The 11,173-nt window shown below is 46.2% G+C and overlaps 1 protein-coding gene across 6 annotated transcripts in view; it reads right to left on the bottom strand.

Annotated features, from left to right (window-relative positions):
• Positions 1-1,163: 1,163 nt before the first annotated feature.
• Positions 1,164-11,173, bottom strand: part of prdm10 (PR domain containing 10) — a 317,111-nt gene continuing 307,101 nt past the window's right edge. For 5 of the 6 annotated variants that reach the window (XM_038778556.1, XM_038778562.1, XM_038778560.1 and 2 more), the window contains 2 exons: positions 7,934-8,034; positions 2,196-2,417 (listed from right to left, as the gene is read on the bottom strand). In XM_038778556.1, coding sequence (XP_038634484.1) covers positions 2,238-2,417; positions 7,934-8,034 — 281 coding nt within the window. In that variant the 3' untranslated portion in view covers positions 2,196-2,237. Of the gene's footprint in view, positions 2,418-7,933; positions 8,035-11,173 lie in introns of all 6 variants that reach the window. The other variant, XM_038778561.1, reaches the window with a different exon arrangement.

Here is an 11,173-nt window from a genome sequence, read left to right as displayed (position 1 = left end):
CCAACTTCTTCCATCGGGCAGGAGATACAGAAGTCTGAGAACACGCACGAACAGACTCAAAAACAGCTTCTTCCCCACTGTTACCAGACTCCTAAATGACCCTCTTATTGACTGACCTCATTAACAGTACACCCTGTATGCTTCACCCGATGCCAATGCTTATGTAGTTACATTGTATACCTTGTGTTGCCCTATTATGTATTTTCTTGAATTTTGTTTAATTCCCTTTTCTCCCCATGTACTGAATGATCTGTTGAGCTGCTTGCAGAAAAATACTTTTCACTGTCACTCGGTACACGTGACAATAAACAAATCCAATCCAATCCAATAAGGCTCGAAAGGTGATAAGTTTCAATGAAGACATTGAGAGGGATGCTCTGGTCCCCCAGGCGTGTGTTTCTCGGCAGCGGAAGGGGGCATACCGTTTGCTGGCGGTGGGATTCTCTTCTCCCACCGCTTGTCAATGGGATTTCCCACGAAGCCACCCCGTGTCACCGGGAAACCTGTGTACAGGTGTGCACTGCCGGTGGGAACAGAGACTCTCAACAGCTGGAGAATTCCGGCCAGACTGTTCAAAAGCTTCATCATGGTGAGATTATTTTGTCCACTTAAGTTTGGGTAGAAGCTTGTCCATTATAATTATTTAATTGTGCCATATATCCATGATTTATGTGCTTGCTCAATGTTAAATAAATAACTGACGTAAAACAAGGCTTGATGTAGTGTTTTACCACTTTGAGATGAGGGCGAGTTCTAACGGAGACTTGGGTAAATCCAGCTGCTAATGCTCGGAGTTGCTGCATGATTTCTGAACACAATTCTGATAGTTTACTGAGTTACCAGGCCAGGGACAGACACACTGGGTGGTACAAAGAGCTAAGATCCGCTGATAAGAGTGAGCTAAGAGACAAGGATTAAAATATCAATGAAAGTGTTGCATAGATCTAAAATTGTAACGGGAAGTAACAGGTGAAATGTATCCACCAGACGTAGACTGTACAGGTAGCTAACAGAGCTCCAACTCCATCTTGTTTCACAGTGCTCTTCGTGCATCAGGACCAACCTTCATTTTCAGCACATCGGCATTCATTGCAAATTGGCAAAACAAAATTCCGGTGACAAACAAAATTAGAATTACAATTAGAATTGGAGTCTCAAACAACTGCAATTTAAAGAGCACTGACTCTGGATACCTGACCCTGCCCCTTCCCCTGCAATATCCTGACTCCTTTCACATCATGGAGGTTAAGCAGCAATGGGACAGGATAAATGCTGGGGAGAGGAGCAAAGTCAGTGACTCCAGGTTTATACTTTTATTGATTTTTAAACACTTGTTTGTAGAACACAGCTTCTCTAATGATACAACCACAAAATTTACAGTTAACATAAACTCTTAAATAATAAAGCATTAAAATCTCATTCACTAAAACTTTTCCACCTTTGTCTGTTTGCAATAGGTGAACAGAGTGCATATCTTGCCATGTGCATGCGCTGGCCTGTGTGTGTGCTTGCTGTGTTTGTGCCAGTTTTGAGTTGACCAGATTCCATTCATCTCTGTAGTTATGGGAGAACAGGTCCAGGGAAGAACACATCCTTGGTAAGGAGTCCAAGTCTAAGAACACACACAAGTTCCAGCAATCAATTTTCCTTTTGATTCTTCAGTTACAAACTCGCCCGAACACTTTGGCTCCCTCAGAGTGCTCACATTTCAAGAATCCAGTTTAGTGTCCATCCACCCCTGCAGCTTCAGTGGTATTCTTGTGGATAATATCCTCAATATTAAACCCCTGAATCACATCCAACAGGAGCTCATCTGGAGTACAGTCGCTCTCGGGCATTCCTGGCAGTTTAGTGACTGGCAGCTCACTTGGCCAAAAGGTGATGAGATTGATGGGTATGAGGATTTGTTCAGAACTGGTCACTTCATCATTCCTTTCCCAGGTTTTTGCGTCCCATTTACTCCAAACAATTTCTTTAAAAGATGGGTCCAATTCCAAAGCAATGATGTAACCAGCACAATCCAGCTGAGCGCAAAAGATCAACAACCTCAATATCCTGGTCCTTGCTCTAATACTTCACTCAGAGGGGTAGGTGACAGCGGGAGGGTGAGATGTGAAAGGGAAAGCTGTAACAACAGTCTCTGCTCTCTCTCTCCCTCTCTCTTTCCGTTTATAAAATGCATGCCACAAGTTGTAACTTCACTCCCAGAATTTGGGGAGAATCAGTTTTCAGTACTGCTAGGGTTTTGTGATTGGCACCTCAGTAGTTCCATTCCCACTAGCTGTCGAGGTAATGATGAACTGTGCATTTTGCTGTTGTAGCGAAGTGTCTGTCTGTGTCTGGGGCACGCCAAGTCGGACTGCAGAATCCTGCTTCATGTCCAGCTCAGGCTGTCCTTCTGATATCACATAATGAGTCTGAAAAAGAAGACATGTGTTAAGGGTCATGTGTTTCCACGAATATTCTTTTCCTGCTAGAAAACGTGACAACACATTCTCTACTGCTTCTCGTGTTATCACACTGCTTGCCCAACATCCATTGCTGGTTTTTCCCAATTAATATTGGGAATGCTAAAGTTATTGGGCGGGATTCTCCCGAATCCCCGCGATGGCCCGACGCCGGCGTAAAAAGCGGCGCAAACCACTCCGGCATCGGACCAACCAGAAGTTGCGGAATCCTCCGCACCTCCGGGATCTAGGCCAGCGCCGGAGGGGTTGGCGCTGCGCCACCGGCGCTGAAGGGCCGGCACGAGTTAGCGCATGCGCAGAACTGCCGACGTGGTTCCGCGCATGCACAGACCGGCTGGCGTATTCTAGCGCATGCGCAGGGGGGGTGCCTTCTCCGCGTCGACCATGGCAAAGCCCTACAGGGGCCGGCGCGGAAGGAAGGAGTGCCCCCATGGCACAGGCCCACCCGCAGATGGCGGGCCAGGCCATCGTGGCCCACCCCCCCACGAGGACCGCACCAGCCAGCCTACCAGCCAGGTCCCGCTGTGTGGGGCCATGTCCAATCCACGCAGGCGGGACTGGCCAGAAAGCAACAGCTGCTCGGCCCATCGGGGCCCGGAAAAATGCCGGTGAGGCCTCTGCTAACGGCCCCCGACCGGCGCAGCGTGATCCCCGCCCCCGCCCGAAAACTGGCGCCGGAGAATACGACAGCCGGTGTCGAGGCGAGATTCACCCTAGGGATTCTCCGACCCGGCGGGAGTTTGGAGAATCCCACCCATTGTCTTTGGACTCCACCACAAACACTGTTCCCTCGCCATGTACTCCAACCCTCTTCCTGGTAACCGGCTCAGGCTCAATCAGACTATTTGCAACCTTTTTATAAAATAATTTTAGAGTATCCAATTATTTTTTCTTTCCAATTAAGAGGCACTTTAGCGTGGCCAATTCACCTACATTGCGCATCTTTTTGGGTTGTGGAGGTGAGATCCAGGCAGACATGGGGAGAATGTGGAAACTCTGCATGGCTAGTGACCCAGAGCCGGGATCAAACCTGGCAACGCGGCGCCGTGAGGCAGCAGTGCTAACTACTGGGGCACCGTGCCACCCTGACTATTTGCAACCTCAATGTTATATTTTAAAAATAAATTTAGAGTACACAATTCATTTTTTCCAATTAAGGGGCAATTTAGCGTGGCCAATCCACCTACCTTGCACATCTCTGGGTTGTGGGGGTGAAACCCACGCAAACATGGGGAGAATGTGCAAACTCCACACGAACATTGATCCAGAGCCGGGATCGAACCTGGGACCTTGGCGCTGTGAGGCAGCAATTCTAACCACTGGGCCACTGTGCTGCCCCTCGAAGTTATATTTAACCTCAGGAAGAGCTTCCATGCCCATGGAAAAGGCATCACTGGTTGCCTATTTCTAACTTTGGAACATTTCCCGACCCTGCCTCTGACTCATTTCAACTGTTGCTGAAACCTGACCCATGTCATTGTTTCCTCCAGACTTGATTCATCCAATTCTTTCCTGGCCAGTGTTTGACTTCCACAAACATAGCAATAAGGTCACCCAAAACTCTGCTGTCTGAGCTATCATCACCCTATTCATAGAACAGTACAGCACAGAACAGGCCCTTCGGCCCTCAATGTTGTGCCGAGCCATGATCACCCCACTCAAACCCACGTATCCACCCTATACCCGCAACCCAACAACCCCCCCCTTAACCTTACTTTTATTAGGATACTACGGGCAATTTAGCATGGCCAATCCACCTAACCCGCACATCTTTGGACTGTGGGAGGAAACCGGAGCACCCGGAGGAAACCCACACACACAGGGGGAGGACGTGCAGACTCCACACAGACAGTGAACCAGCCGGGAATCGAACCTGGGACCCTGGAGCTGTGAAGCATTTATGCTAACCACCATGCTACCCTGCTACCCCTAATCCAGTAATCCAGTGTTTCCTTACTTACAATCACTCCCAATCCAGCAACATTTCAATTTTAAAATCCTCATCCTTTAGGTCAAATCCATCCATTTCCTTTACCCCACATTGGCGGCCCTGACTTCAGCAGGCCAGGTACAAAGCTCTCTAATTCCCTCAGAGCATTAACAGAATTGCGCAATAGACATTGATAAAATATGATAAAAGGTGTCTCTGTGGAAAGAGGAGACTGAGGGGCAGAATGAGAAGGTGGGCTCATTAGTTAGAATGGTTGAGTTTAATACCCTGTTCCTAAAATTCTTATGATCTTCGATGGTTGAGGAGTAAGAGCACAGCTGGCTTGCAATGCGGAACAAGGCAGCAGTGCGGGTTCAATTCCCGTACCAGCCTCCCCGAACAGGCACTGGAATGTGGCGACTAGGGGTTTTCACAGTAACTTCATTGAAGCCGACTTCTGACAATAAATGATTATTATTATTGAATAGTGAAAAATTCTACATAAAGTCTGAGATAGTGTTAACAGTTACAAGGCATTTTTGATGTGCTCTACCAGATGTGTCATCCATTCTTTTGTAGGTCCTATTATTGAACAAATCTTCCGAGTGTATTTCGCCATGTGCCTACAGCTCCTATTGACAGAGACCTTCACTTATAAGCCGACCTACCTGTGCCAATGGAGCGGATGTCAGTGATAAGTACACAGAAATTGATTTCAGTCCCACTGGGTTAGGGATGAGCATATGGGGAGGAAATAAGCCAGGAATCCCGTTTCTGATCTGAGGGGTAGGTGCTGACGGGAGGGTGAGATGTGGAAGGGAAAGTTGTAACCATACAACTCGTTCTCACTCTCCTGGAAAGTGTGCATGGTGGATATCAGCCCTGTATGTGATGACCCCACAAAATGATAATTTGAAAAGAGGTAATAAGTTGTGAATGCTGTTTAAAAAAGAGATCTTGAGCTTTATTAATGGAGGCATAGAGTACTAAAGCAAGGAATAAAACACTAGTTAAACCCTAGCTGGAGTATTACAAAGAACAAAGAAAATTACAGCACAGGAACAGGCCCATCGGCCCTCCCAGCTTGCGCCGATCCAGATCCTTTATCTAAACCTGTCGCCTATTTTCCAAGGTCTACTTCCCTCTGTTCCCACCCGTTCATATATCTGTCCAGATGCATCTTAAATGATGCTCTCGTGCCCGCCTCTACCACCTCCGCTGGCAAAGCATTCCAGGCACCCACCACCCTCTGCGTTAAAAACTTTCCATGCACATCTCCCTTAAACTTTCCCCCTCTCACCTTGAAATCGTGACCCCTTGTAATTGACACCCCCACTCTTGGAAAAAGTTTGTTGCTATCCACCCTGTCCATACCTCTCATAATTTTGTAGACCTCAATCAGGTTACCCCCTCAACCTCCATCTTTCCAATGAAAACAATCCTAATCTACTCAAACCTTTCTTCATAGCTAGCACCCTTCATACCAGCCAACATCCTGGTGAACCTCATCTGCACCCTCTCTAAAGCATCCACATCCTTCTGGTAATGTGGCGACCAGAACTGCACGCAGTATTCCAAATGTGGCCTAACCAAAGTCCTAAACAACTGTAATGTGACCTGCTGACTCTTGTACTCAATACCCCGTCCGATGAAGGCAAGCATGCTGTATGCCTTCTTGACCATTCTATCGACCTGCATTGCCACCTTCAGGGTACAATGGACCTGAACTCCCAGATCTCTCTGTACATCAATTTTCCCCAGGACTCTTCCATTGACCATATAGTCCACTCTTGAATTAGATCTTCCAAAATGCATCACCTCGCATTTGCCTGGATTGAACGCCATCTGCCATTTCTCTGCCCAACTCTCCAATCTATCTATATTTTGCTGTATTCTCTGACAGTCCGCCTCACTATCTGCAACTCCACCAATCTTAGTATCATCTGCAAACGTGCTAATCACACCACCTATACCTTCCTCCAGATTATTCATGTATATCACAAACAACAGTGGTCCGAGCACAGATCCTTGTGGAACACCACTAGTCACCCCCTTCCACCACTACTCTCTGTCTCCTGTTGCCCAGGCCAGTTCTTTATCCATGTAGCTAGTACACCCTGAACCCCATACGACTTCACTTTTTCCATCAACCTGCCATGGGAAACCTTATCAAACTTTATTGTGATCCATTTTGCTCACTGTACTCCAAGGATGTCAAAGCTATGGAGATATCCACAAAAGGTTGACCAGAATGGCACCAGAAACAAAGAATTCCAGTTACCTGACAAGTTTGGAGAATGGAGAAGAAAAGGTTCAGAGGAGATTTGATAAAAGTGTTAGAAAACAGATAGGAATCAGAGGAAACAGATTTAACAGAAGAACCAGGGGTAACGTGAGAAAATGCATTTTGAAAATGTATACACTGCTGAAGGAACTTTCAAAACTGAACTAGAAAAATACTTGAAAGGAAAACTTAAAAGTGCGATGAAGAAAGAACAGGGAAGTGGAATTAATTGGATTAATTAGTATCATGAGTGAATGACCCCCATCTGAATTGTAACAGAGACCTTAACAGAAATTTCTAGAAAGTGCTAAAATAGAAGAAAATGAGTAGCCCCTCCCCTCGAGCCTGCTCCACCAATCAAACGGTCACAGCTGATCTTCCACCTCCAGTGATCCATCATTTATTTCTCCCAGCCTTAAATAATAATCTCAATAATTAAGTATTCATAATCTTCTGAGGATGAAAATTCCACAATCTGCTGAGAGAAGAAATATCTCTTCATCCCAGTTCGAAATGATCATCTTCTTATAGACTGGGCCCTCGTGTTTTAGATTCCTCAGACAGATCTCTCAGTGTCCACCCTGTCAGACCCCTTCAAAATCTAGTCGGCTTCAATGGGATCACATCTCATTCTTCTAAATTTCAGAGAATATTAACCCGATTTACTCAGCCTCTCATCAAAGGACAATTGCCTCATCCCAGGGACCAATTGAGTGAACTTTTGCTTTACCACTTCCAATGCAAGTATATTATTCTTTAAATCTGGAGACCAAAACTGTGCCCAGTACCCCAGGTGCCATCTCATCACAGCTCCTATAATTGAAGTAAGACTTGTTTGTTCTTCTATTTCAGTCCAAGAAATGGCAACATGCCTTTGCCTTCCCAATTATTTGATGTATCTGCTTGGTGTTCTATGTATGAACACATCAAAGTCCTTCTGAGCATCAACATGTACAATTTACACTTCTTAAAAAATGTTCTGCTTCTTTATTCTCACAACCAAAGTGAAAAACTTCACTTTTCCACACATTTTACACCATCTGCCATCTTGCTGCCCACTCACATAACCTGCCTGTGCCGCTTTGCTGCTACTTTGTGTCCTCCTCACAGTTTGCATTCCCAACAACTCTATCATTAGCAATTTATTTTAAAAAGGAATGTCCTGTTCACAACTCTAAGGTGAAACAGGTCATCTCTACACTGGTCTGTAACTTTCTGACGATGTAGTCCATGGCCATAAATTAAGCTTACCTGCGTCACTGCTTTCACCTGGCCGCTGTTTACTGTGGCTACAGGAGCCTCTGCGATAACATACTGAGTCTGAGGAATGGTCATCATCTGAATTTCAGAGGCTGCAACAAAGAGAAAATCGGGAAGACTTCAACCACAGCCTGAAACAGCACGCGACTCAGAATACACAGAACGGACCAGAGGTACAGTCAATAACAACCTCAGAAACGTCAATATTCTGCACCTTTAGTGCAGTAAAATGAGTGTAGGCACATCCCATAAGTGTTACCAAACAGAATTTGACACTAGGCTGATAAGAGGCTACGTGGAGAGATGACCAAGAGGTAGGTTTTAAATGTGGAATGAGAAATGCAGGGGTGTAAAGAAATTGCAGAGTTTAGGGCCGAGACATCTGAAAATATGACAACCCCAATGGTGTGATGAAGAGAGTCGGGTGCACAAGATTTCAGAACTGGAGAAGTGCTGGTGTCGGGCTTGGACAGATACAGAGACAGGAGTGCTAAGGTCATAAAATGATTTGAAAACAAATTTTTTAAATAGAGATTACATTAGCTGGGAGCTGGTGGAGACTACCAAGCAGCAGGGTGATAGTTGCGAGGTTTAGGGGAGTGTTAGGACATGGGCAGCAGTGTTCTGGTGAGCTAAGTTTATGCAGAATGGAAGATGGGACACAGACTAAGAGATAGTTTCAATAGTTTGTTCTGGAGGTAACGAAGAGGCAGACAAGGGCTTCAACAGCACATTAGTCAGGTGATATTACAGGAGGGGAAATGCAGTCTTTGTACTACAAGGGTGACTGGCATGTGTAGGGTTAACTTGGGACTGATGCCAGTACTGCCCACACACTGATGTAAAACAACCCACACCTAGGGGCCAGTTGGGGGCAGTGTGCACCGGCAAACAGCTCCTAGCTTGAATTATTTACCGTTTACTGTATATATGTACACAGTTCTTGTAGTTAATAATTACATACAGTTAAACTGCTGAAGATTACAAAGAATTCATTAAGATTTACCAAACAGTATTAGCTCCCCAGGTGGGATATTCTGGTCCCACCAGTCTATGACCTTTCGTATTGCTTTCCCACGGGGGGGGGGGGGGGGGGGGGGGGGGGGGGGGGGGGGGGGGGGGGAGAGAAGAGGAGGAGGAGAGGAGGAGGAGGAGGAGGAGAGGAGAGAGAGAGAGAGAGAGAGAGAGAGAGAGAGAGAGAGAGAGAGAGAGAGAGAGGAGTTGCCATGAGAGAGACCGACGATCCCACCCTTGGTATTGGAGACTCATCTTGAGATCTAATGAGACAGCAAAGTCGCGACTTATTTGGTTTAGTTTCAGCCAGTGGCCAAGGTAAGGGATGGAATTGGTGCCGGGGCAATGATGTTTGTCGTGCATTGGAAAATTTCTACTCATCCATGAATAGATGTGAGACAAATCAGTCAATGACAGCTGAGCTATGTTTGAGATACGATGGTGAGGGAGAGCTGGAACATGATTTTTTTCAAATGATTTTGCTGAGGCACAGGACTTCTCCTTTGAGAAATAGGAGAGGCAAGTTAGATTCTTGGGGGACTTGAGGTAACAGTGCAGGAGCAAAAAACCTGCGCAAAAGTACATTCTGTGGCTGACTGATATATTGAACAAACTAATCATATCATGCAAAGATGGTAATTATTTAGGAGGCGACATCATGCAACTTGTTAAAAGAGCAAAGGTGCATTACAAAGTACGCTGATATTTTCACTCCCTAAATCCATGTGAATTTTTTCAGTGTTGTGAATCAATACTTCTAATTTCAGGCAGCCAATGTTGAAGTCCTCCCATGCCCAGGGCAGCACAGTGGTTAGCACTGCTGCCTCACAGTGTCAGAGACCTGGGTTTGATTCCGATCTTGGGTGACTGTGTGGAGTTTGCACTTTCTCCCCGTGTCTGCGTGGATTTCCTCCGGGTGCTTCGGTTTCCTCCGACAAGTTAGATGGATTGGCCATCCCAAATTGTCCCTTCGTGTCCAAAGGTTAGGTGGGATTATGGGGATAGAGCCTAGGTAGCCACCCTGCAGAATTAATGGTCTGAATGGCCTCCTTCTGCACTTTAGGGATTCTATGGAAATCCCACAGAATAAAGCTCCTGCTACATTTTCCCCATTAAATGCTCTGAGGACAGATACGACGTGGAGTTAGATACAGTGTAAAGCTCTCTCTACACTATGAAAAACACCTGGGACATGTACAGCACAGTGTTAGATATACAGTAAAGCTCCCACTGCACTGTCTCCAGGACAGATATAGCAGAGTTAGTTATAGAGTCAAGTTCAGTCTATACTGTCCCCATCAAACACTCCCAGGACAGGTATAGCTTGGGGTTAGATACAGAGGAAAGCTCCCTAACATTGTCGCTATCAAAGTTTCCTACAGCAGGTACAGCATGGAGTTAAATACAGCGTCAAGCTCCATCTAGACTGTCCCCATCAAACACTCCCAGGACAGACACAGCAGCGGTTTAGGTATTGTTTCAAGCTCCCTCACACTGTATCTATCAAACACTCCCAGCACAGGTACATAGAATCATAGAATTTACAGTGTAGAAAGAGGCCCATCGAGTCTGCACGGCCCTTGGAAAGAGCACCCTACTTAAGACCACGTCTCCACCCTATCCCCATAACCCAACCTAACCTAATTGGACAGTAAGGGCAATTTAGCATGGCCAATCCACCTAACCTGCACATCTTTGGACTGTGGGAGGAAACCAGAGCACCCGGCGGAAACCCACGCAGACATGGGGAGAACGTGCCAACTCCGCACAGACAGTGACCCAAGTCCGGAATCGAACCTGGGTCCCTGGAGCAGTGAGGCAACTGTGCTAACCACTGTGCTACCGTGTTGCCCACTGCTACTGTGCTGTCGGGAGCAATCAGGAGAGAGAACTCCAGGCTCATTCTTGTCATCCAATCAGCTGTGGCTCAATGGGTCTCACTAGCACCTCCAAGGACTCCAGGACATCAGCACAAAAATCTAAAGCTGACACTTCCCAGTGTACAACGGAGGGAGTGTTGCATTGTCAGAGGAGTCATTGTTCAGATGAGATGTTAAAGCAAATCTCTGCCTGACCACTCCAGTGGACATGAGATGGCACTCTTTCAAAGCAGTATGCGAGAGGTACACCGAGAATCCTCGCCAGTATTTATCCCTCAACCAACATTCCGAAAAGCAGCTTATCTGCTCATTATCATATTGGATTTTGTGGGGGCTT

Source organism: Scyliorhinus canicula, chromosome 19 (assembly GCF_902713615.1).
Source record: "Scyliorhinus canicula chromosome 19, sScyCan1.1, whole genome shotgun sequence".
Classification (NCBI taxonomy): domain Eukaryota; kingdom Metazoa; phylum Chordata; class Chondrichthyes; order Carcharhiniformes; family Scyliorhinidae; genus Scyliorhinus; species Scyliorhinus canicula.
This window is presented reverse-complemented; position numbering and strand designations above follow the sequence as displayed.